At 39.5% G+C, this 18,517-nt stretch overlaps 1 protein-coding gene across 1 annotated transcript; it reads left to right on the forward strand.

Moving 5' to 3' along the window:
* Window positions 1–430: 430 nt before the first annotated feature.
* Window positions 431–16,124, forward strand: mrc1b (mannose receptor, C type 1b). The gene is made up of 31 exons (XM_070973726.1): window positions 431–615; window positions 1,118–1,474; window positions 1,918–2,088; window positions 2,190–2,345; window positions 2,708–2,818; window positions 3,573–3,710; window positions 3,822–3,998; window positions 4,346–4,500; window positions 4,963–5,076; window positions 5,357–5,472; window positions 5,917–6,065; window positions 6,163–6,362; window positions 7,047–7,162; window positions 7,794–7,866; window positions 7,973–8,126; window positions 8,581–8,619; window positions 8,965–9,128; window positions 9,241–9,302; window positions 9,839–9,939; window positions 10,077–10,219; window positions 10,933–11,038; window positions 11,328–11,455; window positions 11,673–11,717; window positions 11,924–12,026; window positions 12,404–12,636; window positions 12,982–13,147; window positions 13,452–13,616; window positions 13,701–13,817; window positions 14,396–14,551; window positions 15,274–15,303; window positions 15,499–16,124. Exons 1-31 carry the CDS (start codon window positions 513–515, stop codon window positions 15,744–15,746), a joined length of 4,296 nt encoding a protein of 1,431 aa, XP_070829827.1. The 5' UTR covers window positions 431–512; the 3' UTR covers window positions 15,747–16,124.
* The last annotated feature ends 2,393 nt before the right edge of the window (window positions 16,125–18,517 follow it).

Here is an 18,517-nt window from a genome sequence, read left to right on the forward strand (position 1 = left end):
TAAGTCTGCAGACTTATCATCTCTTTCGGTGTTTATTCTCTCTTTTGTTTCAGACCATCCATCTCGTCCCTATTTGTTACATTAAAATGCAATGAAAAGTGTCAGAGTGGGCAGGTCCTGACACCTTGCAGACAAATACTGTCAAAATCTGGAAGGCTGGATGCTGCACGGGATCATCAACTCTGATGAGTCATGTTTAGCATAAATCACTTACGCATCAGTTTTTTTCCGGGACGGGAAGTGAATGGGGCCACTTTTTGCCATTTCTGGAGAGAGATATCCGTGCAAGCAAGAAAGTGTGTGTTTGTGTGTGGGTGTTATTGTGTATGTTACCCCTACTTCCCTCCCAACCCCCCTTTTTACCAGTAGCAAAATGTTGAAATGTGGCAATCTGAAACATGACACTTTCTCAATGAAAAGAAAAAAAAAAAAAACTGACAGTGTCAGTAGTATTAAGATTCCTTCCTTTTCATGTTCATGCTCATAAGTCCTCTGCTTGCAATGCATGGACAATGTCTGCTGCTCTGAGACTTATCAGAAGAATGCTGACCCCAAGGATAACTCTAGCTGCCTTTGTGCTCTTCATCCCAGCATCTCAGTGCTTAACAACAAATGGTACAGTATGCACTCAAGTTTTCTTATGTGACATATTCTTTATGTCATATCTGTATGTAATGCCTGTCTTCCAGATACGTTTGAGAGCTGTTAATATGTCTTGGTGCTGATGCAAAGATCAGCAGTTCTCATACATTTGTCTGAATAGGTATTGTACTAGAATCTCATTCGCTTCACTACAGGATGGTGTTTTGTAAATTATAATTGTGATTATGTGGACAGTGTACATGTGGACATGTCAATATAGCCTTATTAAAAAAACTTTCAATTTGGGCAAAGCAAAAAGCTGACACAGCTACAGACTGTATTTCAAGGACGCTCTGAATGCATCTGTCAGAGTTAAACAGGAAACTATGTTTTAAAGGGACAACAGCTCCAGTTGAAATGCACCAAGTCGTTCTAAATGCTGCACTCCAGAAAAGTCCTACAAAGCACATCCATGTGCAAGAATAGAACCGCATACAACATAATTTAAATCGATTTTCTTTCCATTTCCGTGCAGATTCCCCATTCGCACTCTCGAACAAGGCCACTGGTTTTTGTTTGCTGAAAAGATCAACCCGCTGCCTTGACGTGCGCTGGACGACTGGCGATCGACTTTTTGTTACCACAACCAAAAAGTGCCTGGGAGCGCAGGGTAAAAGTGTGGGGAGTGAAGTAAGCCTCTATGATTGTGACGACAAGAGTGACCTCCAAAAGTGGGAATGCAGGAATGAAACACTGCTTGCCCTCAAAGGCCAACAGCTCTACATTGAAGTAAAGCCTGATGAATCAATTGCTCTCTCCAGAAACGTCGGGCCAAACAACCAACTCACAATCACAGGGACATCCAGTGGTGCTTGCTCGAGAACATACAGAGGTACAGTATGAAAACCTCTGCTCTGAAGTCAACTGTCATTGAGAACCTCAAGGTGAAGAACACAGTCCATGAGCAATTTAACTTAACAGCGTTGAGAGCACTCTTCCTTTAAGCTGACTTGCATCACTGTACGGCTATTGTCGATCACTGCTGCTGGTGGGCAGGCTGTTAGTTGACTACTCTTGATTTTTACTGGGATTTATCAAACACCTAATCTCAAAACCTATTGAATACAAATGTCATCGGAAGTATGATCAAGCAGAATGATGCATCACGTTCCTTCTCATGAAATTTTGGTTATGCATGCCTGCAGTATGGAGTATGGTGAAGAAAAAATTTTAATGATTTTTATCAGCCCTGCAAGAAATTTGTAAAACAATACATATTTACAGCCAATTCAATTTTAGAAGATTTAATTTGGTCAACCTCTTTTTCCCTTTCAGAACTTTATACCATTGAAGGAAATGCGTTTGGTAAGATCTGCATGTTTCCCTTCCTGTACAAAGACCGGTGGTATGGAGACTGCACCACGTACGACTCCTCAGCAAAGCGTCTTTGGTGTGCAACTGGAACAAAATTTGAACATGAACAGTGGGGATACTGCCCAACTACTTGTGAGTACTGCATTCGAGAGCTCTACACAAACTTTCAGACAGCACACATTAGATAAACCGTCCTGAAGATTTATTTTCCATATTTCTGTATTGATGCACAGCCACAGACCACTGGGCAAAAAACCTTGTAACTGGAGCATATTACCAGCTCAACACACAGTCAGTTCTGACGTGGGCTCAGGCTGAAGCCAGCTGCAAACAGCAGAGTGCCTCCCTGCTCAGTGTCACTGATCCCAACGAGCAGGCTTTCATCTCAGGTAAGGTGCCAACTGGTGGATGTTTGCTGGCTCTGAAATACAATTTTTGACAAGTTTTGTTCTGGAGTGATATGAAGCCTCTGCACTTCAAGTTTATTTTGAGTTCAACTGCAAAAAATATTAACATCTGATCCTCATTAGGGACATTAATCTTGTTAGAGTTCCCTGCACGGTATATTACTTTACTTGTGTTTTCAAGCATTTGGATTATGTCCCTGTGTTTGTTTCACAGATTCTTGTCTTTTTGTGGCATTTTGTTATTAAGCAATGAAAAAGAGGAACAACGTGGAAAAGAGGAACAATTTCTTTACTCCTTTTCTGTTTTGTCCCTCTCAACCACACAAACACTCATAAACACACAGCATTTCTGGGATCTGGGAAACACAAACTTTGGATTGGGTTGGTCCTGGACCCAGAACATGGCTGGCAGTGGTCTGATATGAAGCCCTTCCGTTATCTGAGATGGACTACAGGTAAGTCACTCTTTGTATGTGACAGAGGTTACTCATACTTCAAAACCAAAGCCAATACAGTTCACCTCAGCTCTTTAAAGTGTTTTAACGTCCGCTTTCAGATCATTGGGTTAGATTTTATTGCCTGCAACTTTACGGTTTCAGTTCACTGTCATGGCGCTCACCAGTATTGTTTCCAGACACTGAGTTTTTAGAGGAACAACTCTAAAAACCCTCTGTACACTAGCTGCCCGGCACCAAAAGCCAGGCAGACAAAGTTAGCAACTAGCTGGTGAACACAGTTCAGTAGTTTAAGAGCCAGATATTTCCCACAGGTGTTAGAGGAGAGCAAAAGCAGATTTAGGGAGAGAACACTGGACTTACCTTTTGCTGTTCTTCAGAAACACAAATCCAAATGGATGGAAACATTGCTTTGAATCTGCTGGATGTATAAATAAGCAGCTGTTCGCCATATCAACTATAAGGCCCAACATGGCAGAGTTAAGGTTTCAGTCTGTTGACACTGACCCCAAGTGGCCAAAAATCAATTAATGCAGGTCAACTTCTTTTGAACAAGACATTTTCTTTCACCCTGTCAATCATAATTAGCATTTTCTTTCTGTGTACTTCTGTTAGGTCTTGATCAGATCTTATTAAATTTCAAATAGAACATCATACCCTCTGATATCTGATATGTAATGATTTGATGACACGATGGATGTGGATCTGCACTAGCAAAGAAGGAATCTCAAATTAAATCATCCTGTTGTTTTAGGAAATCCACTTCCTAATCCGGGACACAACTGTGCATTTCTGGACACTGCTGGGCAACACTCTTGGCAAAGTTCATCCTGTGGCAAGAAACTGGGCTACATCTGCTACAAGGACGGGGCTCCAGCAACTCATCCACAAAGTACATGGAAATATTCTACTCTCCGCTGCAGTATTGTTTCTTTAGGTAACACATTCACTGTGTCATAGCAGTCATTAAACCCCATATATCTTTTTTTCTTTGTGTCGTTAGTCGAGCAAGGATTTTGTTCAAACCCTTGGATTCCCTACAATGGCCACTGCTTCCACCTTTATCGTACTACTCAAACATGGTCTGATGCTCAGAGAGAGTGCCGCAAAGAAGGAGGGGACCTGGTCAGCATCCGCAATGTGGAGGACCAAAGCTTTGTCATTTCTCAACTTGGATACGGTGAGGACAAGACATGAAGACGGTCTAACCTTTCAAACGACTGGGACTGTACTGGTCTGTTTGCTGTAGACTGGTTTTAAACCATAAGCTACTTTTGTTTTCAGTATGAGAATAGAAAGAAGGTACATATAAAAACACAGACTGTAATAACTGTCAATATTATTGTTTTCATCATGCTAAACAATGGCTACAACTTAATTTACAAACTACTTGCTGACAGATTTAATGGTCTACAACTGTCCACATTTACCAGTGTTCAGGTGGTACCAATAAATCAGTTCATTTCAGCGTGCAGAGCATGTTAACATGTTAACATGAGGTACATTCTTAACCGTCCATGTCTGCAGCGTCCACCGATGAGCTCTGGATTGGACTGAATGACATAAGGACGGAGGGGCTGTTTGACTGGAGTGACCACGCTATTGTCAGCTTCACCAGCTGGGAGTTTGGGAAACCTGCCACATCCACCGAGACCGAGGACTGCGTTCTGATCAGGGGAGAGGTAAGATGCACCATGTGGACATGATGAAACAAAGGTGGCCATTGATTTGTGCAACAAATATTCAACTGCATTACCACACAGGAAATCAAAAGTAAGAAAATAAAACAAAAATCCAAATATTTCTGTGCAACATTCATGAAACATTTGAATGCACAGAAGTTATCTTACATTGGGTGTACAAAAAGAAATCAAGAACTTTTCAGATTTGTATGTCATTACAGATATTATGGTTTGTGAAAAGTTCTAGGTCATTAAGTAGTAAATAAATCATTGGACTGCAGGAAATCACAAGATATGACGACAACTGTGAATAGTTCAAGAACAAATCAATCGCTATGGTGCCATTTTTTATATCAGTTTGTTTTTAACCAAAATACTTCAGAGCAAAAGAAAAAAACATAATCTATCCAGTACATTCAAGATGTAAGTGCACAGGTGTTTTACAGAGATGCTTTCTTGCAGAATGGGAACTGGGCAGATCGCTCATGTGATGAGAAACATGGCTACATCTGTATGAAGCAGAGTGCCACTGAAAGCACTGGAGAGGAAGTACAAATGGATGTCGGCTGCAAAGTTGTGAGTGAAGTTTACATGTAACCTATGAAAGAAAAGTATCTGGCCTTCATAAACATCTGAATAACCAGGGTGCATGATTAAAACCCAGAAACTAGTCAGGTAAGCATGTAGATCCAAACACTGTAGACTTTGCATTGGAAGCAGATAAGTAAGTAAATAATAATAATAATAATAATGATAATAATACAACTTGACTCTTTGCCCATGAACTGCAAACAAATGTTTTTTGTGATTAAAATGTATCAGGCAGCATTTCTAACCAGAGTTCTGTTTCTCACAGGGTTGGAAAAGGCACGGCTCTTACTGTTACTTCGTAGGAGCAGAGACAAAGACGTTTGATGAAGCCAAAGACGACTGTAAGGCCTCAGACTCCTACTTAGCTGATGTTTCAAATGGGTGAGAACATTTTGTGTTTTTACAATTATTATTGCTGTTAACACTGATTGCATGTGAACGACTGAGCCCTGCGAGGTGCCCCTTTCAGACCTTATCATGATACCTGTTACCAATGAACCTGTTTACCTGTGGAATGTTCCAAACAGGTGTTTTTGGAGCATTCCGCAACTTTCCCAGTCTTTAGTTGTTTGTGTCTCAACTTGTTGCTGCACCAGATTCAGAATAAGCACATATTTACAAAAATCAATGAAGCTGACGTCAAACATTAAATATATCATGTTTTCACGGTTTTCAATTGAATATATGTCACAAAGGATTAGCAAATGATTCCATTATGTTTTATTTATGTTTTACACAGCGTTTCAACTTTTTGGGAATCAGGGTTGTGCTGTAGGGTATGTTTCACATGATTCAATGAGACAAAACTTGTGCAAATACTTCCAGGGTGGATAATGCATTCCTTGTCAGCTTGGTGGGGTTGAGACCAGAGAAACACTTCTGGCTAGGCCTCTCAAACCAGAAAAACATTGATGAATTTGTGTGGACCAAAGGAAACGCAGTGAGATATACTCACTGGAACGCTCAAATGCCAGGTATGGAGAAAGAAGCAATTCCACCTCTGAATGAGCAGGCGTGAACTGCAGCTCCATCATTTAAATGTGACTATTTTATTTCCCTGAACAACTCAAGGTTACCAACAGGGTTGTGTTGCCATGACAACTGGGATTTTGGCCGGACTTTGGGACCTGCTGCCCTGCACCAATACGGAGAAATACATCTGCAAACACCTGGCAGAGGGGGCAGTTTTGACAGTTGCACCACCCACTCAAGCTCCTCCCAAGTGTGCCGAAGGCTGGACTCGAGTGGGAACAAGAAACTTCTGCTCAAAGGTACAAGCAGAGGTCAATCTCCACTGACCACCGCTGAAACACACTGCCTGCTAATAATAACAAAACAAGAGGCTCTCCAGCTGTCCAGTGTCCACCCACCATGAAATATTCAACACGAGCACTTAGGCTACTGCAGGCAATTCAAGTGACGCAAACATGCCAACTGTGAACACATTTAAGCAATTGTTTCTACATCCTAACATGCTTGTTTCCACCTAACACATACAGAAGGCCTACCTGTAGTGTCAATTAACGCTGGGATCAGCCCACGACAGTTGTCAGCTCTAACAATCACTGTGCCATAAACCCCTTGTTCATAAATGCCTGTAATTCTCCAGCCAGGAGAAAATCAGCTCAAAATCCAGTTTGTGTAGTCTGATCCCCCATAAGAGGCTATTGGTTTTATATCTTCAAACGTTTATGGATATAACTGTTATTTTTTCTTATTGTCAACAACTCCTATGAACAGATTTAAACCAGCAAAAAAAGTGAATATTTGACTTACACTGATTAACTGGCCAGAAATCAGACTCCAAATGAGTGATGATGTTACAACACTATAACTTGCTTCTGCTGCCCCCAAGTGGTAAAGAAAAAAAGGCAAATTCTACTTCAATCATCTAGTCGACTTCTGTACATGTGGTCTGCTTTAATTCGACATTCACTTCTTGTCATGTGTTCCAGTTTTTCACAGGGCCTCGAGCTCATGAAAAGACCTGGTTTGAGGCCAGGGATTACTGCAGGGGCATCGGTGGAGACCTGCTCAGCATCCACAGTGCTGCAGAGCTACATGTGGGACGGTATGAGTTGGTTAAATGCAATTTAACTGTGTCAAAAAACTGAATTCTTGCAGCATTAAAGATGGCAACCATTAACATGTATCACTAGATCCATCTGTATCTCAGAGAACTGTAAAACACAAACATTGGTAAACAGGCATACGCAAGAATATTCCAGTCAAAGAAGTCCACATTCATGTATTCTTACTTAGCGGTGCAGTTACTTAATATATAAAATGCTCAATGGAATAGAAGATGCTAATCTTCATGCTAATTGCCTTAAAGAGCACCTGTCAGTGTCATTCAGACCTGTTCAGAACAGATCTGACATGCTGGAAGGCTCACGTTTCACACCCTGTTTGCATTTTCACACACTGAAATCTGAAGCACTAATCCAGTAGTGAACATCAGACTTATTTAGCTCTCACCTCTTCATTGTAATGACTAATTCAGCTTCAGCTTCTTTACTGTAGTTCTCATCACTTTAGTAACGGCTTGCCTCTAAATAGCAACAACATGTATAAAGGTAGATATTTTAGTGTACAGCTGAGCAGTGGCACAGAGCAACATCAGGAAACTGCAAAATCAGACAAAAGTATTTTTGAAATAAGGTTGGACACATGAATCAATCACGTGATTTTGTGTACTGCAGACATGGAAGAGCCTGGATTGGACTTCATGCTCCTGACCCGAGCACTGGTTATACATGGAGTGATGGATCCGCGGTTAGTTAACTGTGTTCTACTTTTTACCGCTAATCTGACTCTACAAATAATCTTGTTTTTTGTTGTTTTTAATATTGTTATTTATGTTGATTCTTTTTGTCCACAGCTAAACTTCCAGCACTGGCAGGAAGGAGAGCCAAACAATCATAACAATGACGAATCTTGTGCCGAATTCACAATGTACAACTGGAATGAGGGTGGATCTTGGAACGATGTGAACTGTGAGAGCTATAATGACTGGCTGTGCCAGATCCGAGCAGGTACAAATGGAAAAATATACACTGAAATCTACACTATTATTTTCAAACTTCATATATGAAAAATTGACTTGAGCATGCACTCCTTTTCAAGCTCAGTTTCAGTTTCAATGGTGGAGTGGTTGCTTTCTCCCATTCTGCAAAGCTTCCCACAAGCCAGATCTTTGTCACATACAGCAGGAGTTGAGAGCTGGTGTGACTTTGTTACAGAGTTACAAAAATGACTTCTTTCAAATTTGGCCAGTAACCAGGTCAGGTATTTAACTAAAGGCAAGACTGGAGAACTAAACTTCATGTCTGTCTTGGTTTAGATTTTTACAATAACAGACCATAAACAAACCTGCAGACTGTAGAGGGAACAAATGATCAAATCAGTTAACCGAAGACAATCCAGTAAAATGAGCAGGTTTGTTTGCTTTCTGTCTACAACAAACTGACACTCGTTGTGACCTTACAGGAGTGACTCCAAAACCACCTCCAAACAACACTGTTGTGGGTAAGTTGCATAACCACACACCACAAAAACACACACCACGGGTATCAAAAACATAAAATGCAACATATTAATAAAGTAGGGGTAGCTGTACATTGGAGAAATTTGGCTTTGGGCAGAGATTTATTTCATGGGTTAAACTTCTCTACTCTTCTCCAATAATCTTCTCCAAAGAGCTTTTTGAAATAAAAATGAATCAAAAATCTTAAGCAACACAGTCACAAACAGCGACAGGCAGGTGATTTTCAGCTGGAACCATTGCAAAACATGTTGTCTAACCTTTCATTAGACAGGCAGTCAGAGGGTAAGCTGTGAGAGATTTATTTATCGGATCTAAAACCTTTGCAGATTATGACACCACTGCAGATGGTTGGCTTGTGTGGAGAGGGAACCAGTATTACATTAACAGAAACTCAATGGCCATGGAGGAAGCTCGTCACTTCTGTCAGCAGAGACATGGTGACTTGGTATCCATCAGCAGTAGAGATGAAAATATCTTCATATGGAAACAGGTGGGTATTTTCATGTCAACATTCAAATATTGCCACCACTGAAAGATCGTTTACTAACTAGAAAAATACATCTTTAAGCTTTAAGTGTGTACTTCTGTGTGTGTGTTGACAGATTTCCAGAAGCTATGGGTCCTATTATTTAGGTTTGTCAGTGGATCTTGATGGGTCATTTTGGTGAGTATCAATGATAGTTACAAAATGTAATACAGGTTCTGAGGACAAAGAGCATTAATGGTCCTTACAGTAGAGAGGCTGATAGACTGAATAGCATAATTGATTTGTTTGCATCGCGCTTTTCCAATTTGACTACCACTCAAAGCGCTTTTACAACAAAAGTCTGCATTTACCCATTCACACAAACATTCGTATGGCGGCTTCATCCTCTGTCTATTTACTATGTCCCCCCTCACATCAGTGTGGGTTTCCTCCAAAGTCCAAAAACAGGCAGCTTAATTGCTAACTAGAAATCTTCTTTAGGTCTGAATGTGAGCGTGAATGATTGTTTATGCCTCAGCCCTGTGATCTGTCCAGGGTGTACCCCATCTCTCGTCCAATGAGAGCTGGGATCTGCTCTGCCACCCTCCAAAGAGTAAGGGGTTATAGATAATGGATGGATGTTTATTCATTATGCATGAAAAAGGTGTAATGTCAAGCAATTATTGTTTACATGATTACACTTTTTAATTCAACTTAACTGTTTGTGCTTCAAGGTGGATGGATGGTACTCCAGTGGGGATACAAAGATGGGATGAAAATCAACCAAATTCCAATAGCTTTGATGAGAACTGTGTTAGTATGACTTATTATATGGGTGAGTAATCAAAACAAATAAAACAAAGCATTAACCCGAGATAACATGTTCTGGATAAAATTAACATGATGCTCTAAATTAAAAATAGTAAAATGCTGCTGATGAAATCTTTCTCATTGTGTCTCTGCTGCTTCCAGGCTTCTGGCAAACTTGTAATTGTGGTCAAACGTACCAGTCCATTTGTAAACGAGGAGGCTCGGCACCTGTCAACACCACCGCAGCCCCCACAGTTCCTCCTAAAGGTGGCTGTCCACTCAAGTGGTCCAAATTCGACTCCAAGGTCAGAGATCAAACCTCTCAAAACGTTTCAGTGCACAACCTTCTTTGACACTTTTTAAATGTCAGATCTAGAGTCCATGTGGGATTGGTCTGATTTTTTATAATTACAGCGGCTCTCATGAAGGAAGCTTTGGAACTCATTTACACACACATTGCAATTATTGGGGTCTTGCAGTGACAAGGAAGGCTGGTCACAGTTTAATTTGGAAACCACATGTACATAAATGGCATGATGGAAAAAACAAAAGATGGATCAAAGTTGCTGAGCTTTACAAGAAGTCCTACATATGCAGGAATGTCCCATCCTTCAGATAAAATTTGTACTTTTTAATTTTAGTTAATACTTTTGCCACCAATAATGAGTAGATGCATCTTTCAAAGTATAACTAGTAATAAAATACTAATATTGATGAAAATACAAAAAGCACAAGTCAATCTATCAAATATGGAACACCAAACAACCAAAATACAGTATATCTAAATAGCTTTTATGCAACATTTACACAATTCCTCACACAATGTAAATACTATCTTGATAAGCAGAAAAAGATGACACTGATTTTAGGCCTACAAGAAATGTGAAGTCAACAGTGTTTGGAAGAGAAATAAGCATAGAAGTTTTTAAGATCACATCAAATGGTATCAAAGTTTCACAAAGGAAAGCTAGTGTTTGTTTGTAGAGTGAAAAATCAGCATTTCATTTCTTTTCTGTAGTGTTACAATATCATTAATAACCGGGCGACCACCTGGGAAGAAGCAAGGAGACAGTGCATTACCATGGGAGGCAACTTAGTCTCAGTTCCCACGAGGCGTGTGCAAGGTTTGTTCGGCTGTTTTCCCATAGATTTAAAAAAAAAAAAAAATCATAATCATACAAATCCTGTGTACAGTGTTAATAAAAAGTATGAACGTTAATTTTTAGTGTTAGAAACAACAGCAAAACTGTCTCCATTTAAGATGTTTTGTTAAGCAAATTTAAATCTAACTTAATAATAACTCTGCAAAATGATCACTGTACTTTAAATTAAACCTCTGTAAAACTTTGTTAGAAATGTTGCCAAAATAAGGAAAAATTAAAATGACTTAATTTCTACCTTTGAAATTTTCAGCATTTTTGATCACCAAAATGGCAGAAGCACCAGCGTCAGACCTGTGGATTGGTTTAAACTGTTTAAAGCAAGATGGGTTTTACTGGACCGATGGAAAACCAAGGCGATACACCAACTGGGGCTATTCAGTAAGTATACACAATCTATGTATATCTGTCACATATCACATACATGAATATCTATCTATCTATCTATCTATCTATCTATCTATCTATCTATCTATCTATCTATCTATCTATCTATCTATCTATCTATCTATCTATCTATCTATCTATCTATCTATCTATAATTAAATATCCCTTGTGTTAATATTTAAATTTAAAAACATCTTGTTCTGCTCTTCAGAAACAACGACGCCGTCCGGGGAGCTTTTATCAACGATGGAATGAGGTAACACTTACTCTAACACTGATTTTAAAGTAAAATATAACTCCTTTCTGGTTTTGTCATGACGTCAGGTCAAAATGTCATTTGCTAACAAAGAAAGTTTTAGTCATCAAGTCAGTCAATCAATCAATAAATGAAACACCACTACAAGTTTAAATGAGTTTTAAAAAGATCTTGAAATCCTAACCACTCCTGCTGTCCTCCACCAGGAAGACTGTGTTGTGATGAGCACCTCTCCGACCCTTGGCACTGGCAAATGGTTGATTAAGTCCTGCAATGACACCAATGGATTTATCTGCCATCGAAATCTTGGTGAGTTCATGAACTGTTTCTCTTTCATTATATTGTATTGTAGATTGAATTGATTGAATTGTAGATATTGTCTTAAAAATGAATCAGACAATATCTTATTTGAGTACAATATGCTGTCTTGCATTAAATAGTATATTAAGTAAAAATAATATCAACCCATAATTGCAATTGGTGCACAGCCCCGTTCTGCCCAAACAGCAGTTTCCAAACCTCATGTGGTTCTTTACTGTATACAAAACATGGTAATAACTGAAAGAATAATAGTCTGCAGTACTATAAAAACAGAATTTGTCAATAAGGGGCTTACAGAACGTGTGACAGTAATGATGTCTGTAATAATGAAAAGAACAAACTGATTTCATTTCTCCTCTCAACAGACCCAAGTTTCCAACCTAAACCAGATCCAGCAATTCCAAACATCTATGTAACCCTGGGAAATGACAGCATCAAGCTTGTGACTAAAAATCTGACGTGGGAGGATGCCAAGAAACACTGCGAAGGTGATAAAGCCAACCTGGCAAGCCTGCGAAACGACTGGACACAGGCCTATGTCGAGCTGCTGGCTATGAATCTCAAAGCTCCTGTTTGGATTGGACTGAACAAACAGCAGGTACAGGGGTGCAACCATCTCATATTACTGTACTGCAGCACAAAAACTTCTACAGGCTAGTTCCAGGGAAAAGTGCAAGCTCAAAAAATACTTCAGCAATATTTTAGGTCAGATATTAGACAGCTCCAAATGACTAATGTATTATAAATGAATAGCTTTTATCCATGACATACAACATGGGCTTCTCACAAAGTAGCTGACCATCCACTCTTACAATACCAGGGCTGCTTAATCCATTTGGCAAAGTAACACGTTTTGTTATTGCTGTTGTTGTGGAATTTAAGTAATGCTGAATAAAAGCGTATATTGTCAATGCGAGTAATTTTGATTCATTCTTGCTTTCAGACTAACGGTTACTTCAGGTATATTGATGGCTGGCACCTGAACTTTGCCGGCTGGGCTGAAAATGAACCCAGCAGGGACCGACCGTGTGTGTACCTGGATGTGGATGGAAAATGGAAGACTGCTATCTGCAATCAGACCATGAACAGTGTTTGCATGCAGACTACAGGTAGGACTGTTAGCAGGCAATGTTAACGAACAGTCAGATGCACATAATGTATATGACAGGACTACAGCATGACTGATGCTGGACTGTACCATAAACTGAATTACAGTCCATGCCGACACTAATAGCTGGAGGCCATATTGCATGTGTCACTGTTGTCATTGTAATTCAGGATCTGGATCAGAGCAAGGTCTTACAATCATTATGCATCCCAGTATACAAAGGTTTTATGTTCACTGTGTTCAATGTCACAGCAGGACATTTTGGAATTATCTGATCCACTCATCACTGTCTCTGTCACTCACAGATGTTCCACCAACCCAGTCAGCCAACTTCCCAGGAATCTGCCCTGAAGAGGCACGTGAGGAGTATCGCGAGAGTTATTCCTGGCTGCCATATAAGGGTCACTGTTATTTGTTTGTCACAGATGAAATTGAATGGGCAGATGCAGCTAGCAGCTGTGTGAGACATGGTAAGAGACACTCGTTCAGAGAAAATTAGACAGCAAGTAACGTGTTTCGTAATTCTAAAAATCAGACTGATTTTTGTTGTAAAGGTGGAGTCCTGGCCAGCATTGAAGATCCTGAGGAGCAACAATTCATTAAAAGCAACGTGGAAATATTTCAAGACAGTGTCAACTCTTTCTGGATTGGCCTGTACAAAACTCATAAAGGTATGATCACACGCTCCGCCTCTGAGCAAATTAAACAAAAAAAATGTCCCAGACAATGAACATTTTTTTTATTGTCAAATATTCTTTCTGTTTTGAAATGAATAATACATTAGTGATAAATAAATATTCGTTGGGACCAAAAACAAAGAGGTGCTGCTGGGAGGACTCACATTATTTATTTATGTAAGTTTGCAAATTTACCTTGTAGCAGGTGATGCTGCTCTCTGCTAATTAATGTTTTTAACTACCTAGACTTTTTTCACTCAAAAGGTTTAGTTACAAAGGCTTGTTTTTTGATTTCCTGTGGATAAAAAATTTTCTATTTAAGTGCACTGCAGAGTTCAGATCTACTTCAGCAAAGAGACAATGCAGACAAACATTACTCTTAAAGAAATGTTCATTTAGGTTCAGTAACATTTTATCAGATGCAAAAAAAAAAACAGAACAAAACATGATGATAGCATTTTGTATTGGCCATTGGCCATCTGCTCTCCAAATATCGGCATCGACCGCTGGAAAAACTCATATTGGCCGACTACGAGAAAATAGTAACACACTGAGTTTTTATTTGGCTCTAGGGACATGGAAGTGGTTGGATACAACAGTCATGGACTACACCAACTGGGCTCCAGATGAGCCCGAGGACGACTATGGAGAGATCAACGCCGCAGATGGGACTTGGACGACAGGTCGCAGATGGCACGACAGAGGATACATCTGTGAAACACCCAAAGGCAAGATGTTCACATCCATGTAGCTTAAATATATGGTTTTCACACATGTACGACACACGGCTTGCTCAAAAATAATCTGGAGTAAAAGGGAGCCATACACAAGACTTACAGGTCCATCTTCCTAAAAGAACTGCTAAAATTCATTTTCCATTTTAGTGAATATTGGACATGGGAGTTGCAAACAATGACAATAATGATAATGATGTTCAGTAGGAGAAATGCACAAGATATTCTCTCTCAAAATCTCATATTACTTAATCAAATTGGTAGACTTTCACCGACATCCTCTAGAAAAGCATCATCTGGCATCAGCAACAACCCCCGTAACCTTACTTAAACATAGTAATGTCAGTATTTATATTGCAAGACATTATAAATTTAGATTTCTGCAGACAAATGTTGCTAACAATTAGACTACAATGGTGCATGTGAAATAACTGATGGTTTGGTTACAACTGGTCAGTACATATATCAGCAAACTCCAAAAACCCTTTCATTACTATCCTCCCTGGAGTTTTGATATAATACTCTAGTAAATAATAAGCATACATACTTCTCTGCACAGTGCAGTCATATAAACAGCTACTTTGTACTAGCTTCTAGGACCTGTGGTCCTTTTTATGAACAGCAACCAAATTTTTCAAGAGTAAGGGGTGAATGTGGAGCTGATAAAATCACAGGTTATATTCCTTAAAAAAGATTGTCCCTTCTTTTCCCAACAGTGATGCCCAATGATGCAGAGTCAAAAGCGGGTAAGTTACAGCTTTGTATCTCCTTAGGCTGTGTTGAATTTGAATCATTTAATAATAATGTTTGAAAAACCATGTAATGCTACACTGACGGTCATATAAAACTAGTAACAAAGTATTAATAGTAAAACGCAATCACTTAAATTTTGTTTTGAATTGTTTTGACTGATCAATATGTGCTTGCTGAATGTTGTGCAGAGCCTCACGGAGGTCAGAATCCTCACAGTCGTGCCCACTCGAGTCTGGTAGTCGTGCTGATCATTACTGCCATTTCTACGCTGATCGCCGTTGGATTCTTCCTTTACAAGAGGTCTCCGCGTCCCTTGCCCACATTTGACAATCCACTCTACTTCGACAGTGAACGATCCCAGCCCGATGTGGTCGATACCAACAAACTGATAGAGAATGCAGAGGCAGAAAACCCTGAGCCGATTATAACTCTGTGATTTACAAAGTAGCAGAATCTCATGGGACATAAACTGTAACCCAGACTGATGTATTACACTTTGATGCTTCATTAGTATTTTTGCTTTGTTATTTTTACTATATACAGTATATGTTCAGTTATTTAACAATATGTCACTAAGTGCGAGTTTCAATGGAGTTGGCAATGTCCAACTTCATGGAACAGAACAATTTAGGCTCTAGGATGTCTCAATGGGAATGATTGGTATTTGATTTTTTCTTTTTATCTATGATTGAATGTATATAATTGTTACACGTTGGGCTTGTGCTCACTAGAGGGTGTTCATTGCATATATTCTTGAATTGTGTAAAAAAATCTCACTGCCTGTCACTGTTAAATAAACATTAAACTTGGCACTAAATAAATGCTCCTTTAGGTTCTTTAAAAATCAATCAAATGGACACTGACATGAAATTCCCACTGCATATTTTACAGTCTGAGTTTACAGAAGGTTCTGTCTGTCTTTAAACCAAGCAACAAAAACACTCCCATACCCATGCACCAGCTCCATCTGGTTATTGTACACACAGACCAAGGTCGCTATAACAGTGTTTGCTGCTTTGTCTCAGCAGGACAAAACAAGCTTATTCTCACAATAGGCACTCTGTCAACAGAAGGCAAGCATGTCTGCGTCATGTGACAGTAATTCAGTGAGCTTCTGCTCTTGAAAACAATAAGCTGTTAGTAGCTTTCACTTCATTATTCACTAAATTTTACTTTAACAGTTAAAGCACTCTAATTGCATATTAGCATATTGTCAGTAAGAAAAATATGTAACACAAATGTCACAAATGCTCCATCATTAGACTCTGACCTGTTGATAACTCCTGACCAACTGCTGCACAAAAGACTGACTAAAATGCACACATGAAATGCACTAAAATGCACACTGTAGTAGGCTCAGTTAGTCGAGTTCAGTCGTATATCCACAGCAATAAATAGTCCTACAGGCTTGCTATTGCTTTGGGAAGGATGTGGGTGATGCTGTCATAAATTGCATTTTTTGAAGTGTTTCCACAGACACTTTAACTGAACAGTCTGGCACCAATAGTTGTCAGTTTTCGCTATAACTTACCAGCTACCAAAGGGGAAAGGAAGTGAGGAAGGTTTAATGACAATTCAAAAGGTCTGTTCAAATGCAGAGTTTGCAAGTAATATTGCTTCATGTAAATGTGCATTCTCTTCCTATTTTCTCACTCTCTTCTCTGAGTGTGTCCACCACACAGTTCCATGGAACAGACTGATTAACAATCTTGAATCTGTAAACTCGATTCCATGGAGTTTCTCTTCTCCTTTACAAATTCTGGTTAATGAACATGACCAAATATGAGATGGTGATGGTGAAAGTATCAGGTCTTTGTAGACATTTAAGTAGACTGAATGCATTTCTGCCGATCTAACTTTGTTATCAGACCAGTTTTGATAATGGACTTTCATTTGTTTTGGTAAACGCTGTTATATGGAACGCCACTTAAGTGGGGTAAAATGCTATAACGCAAAGGCTGTAAAGTGTATTTATGTGCATTATTACTGAAAGCCACCTTTAAATGTGCAAAGGTAACCCTAACCCTAACCCTAACCCTAACCCAAACATAACCCTAACCCTAACCCCTAACCCTTTAAAATTCAATCTATTTACTTTAAAAAACAATAAATAAATAAATAAATTTTCCAAAACCTTATCGTTCTTTGACCATAATACTACAAGAAGCTTTGACATTACTTGACATTATTCACTTTGGACCACAGGTGCTGGGAGGAGATTTGCCTACGGCCAGGCTGTGTTCACACAGACAGAGGCACCTATGAAGCCACTTGTCATCCTAAAACTCATCTGCTGAGTGCTGAACATGTTACTCACCGCCAATGTTCTCAGTTTATTCCACAGACTCACACAAGCCACTTCCTGTTTTTGTACTACGCTCCCTACCAAGGCCAAATCATACTCTTTCCTGTCAACTCTGATGGCTAAACCCATCCCGTACAGTAAAACACTTCCACTGCAGAAATACTTAACATGGAGTGAGTATTACTCATAAGTAACTGGCAGTCATGTAAGTGTGTCAACATCAAATCATTACTACATCAAAATCACTGCTTTAATCAAAGCGTCACCTGAATATATGGTTCAGCATTAATGGTGCCTTCACAAATGTGCAGGTTACCCATATGATGTGCATCAATGCAGCCCCATACCACCACGGATGCTAGCTTTTGAACTCTGCGCCAATAACAACCCGGATGGTCCTTCTCCTCTTCAGCCTGTAGGACGCTAGAAGTTAAAATTTTGGCTCGTCAGACCTCAGGACAGCCCAGGACCAGAGAAGGTGGCAGCGTTTCTGGATCTGGTTTATATGCAGTTTCCTCTTGTTTCATCTTGTATTTGTGGATGCAGTGATGAACTGTGTTCACAGACAATGGTTTTTTGAAGTGTTCCTGAGCCCATGCTTACTTTTGATCAAACCTGTATTGGTTTCTATGAGCTGAGTGTCATTTTAGACTGTAGCCACTGAATTATCAAACAAGACTCATGAATGTCCAAGAATTCTAGTGATTACAGAACTCGGGACTGCCAATCAATTCCTGACGTTTGTGTTCACTCTCAAAGACAAAGTTAAAGAACAGGCCATCAGCATTATGATGGCTCCCTCTCTATAAATGTTGCCCAATACTTTACCCAGTAAAGAACAGTAAAGAAGTCAGACAGCCAAAACACTCTTTTCTCTAGAAACCATGTGAATCATGCCCGGC

The sequence above is a fragment of the Chaetodon trifascialis genome, chromosome 11 (assembly GCF_039877785.1).
Source record: "Chaetodon trifascialis isolate fChaTrf1 chromosome 11, fChaTrf1.hap1, whole genome shotgun sequence".
NCBI classification, from domain to species: domain Eukaryota; kingdom Metazoa; phylum Chordata; class Actinopteri; order Chaetodontiformes; family Chaetodontidae; genus Chaetodon; species Chaetodon trifascialis.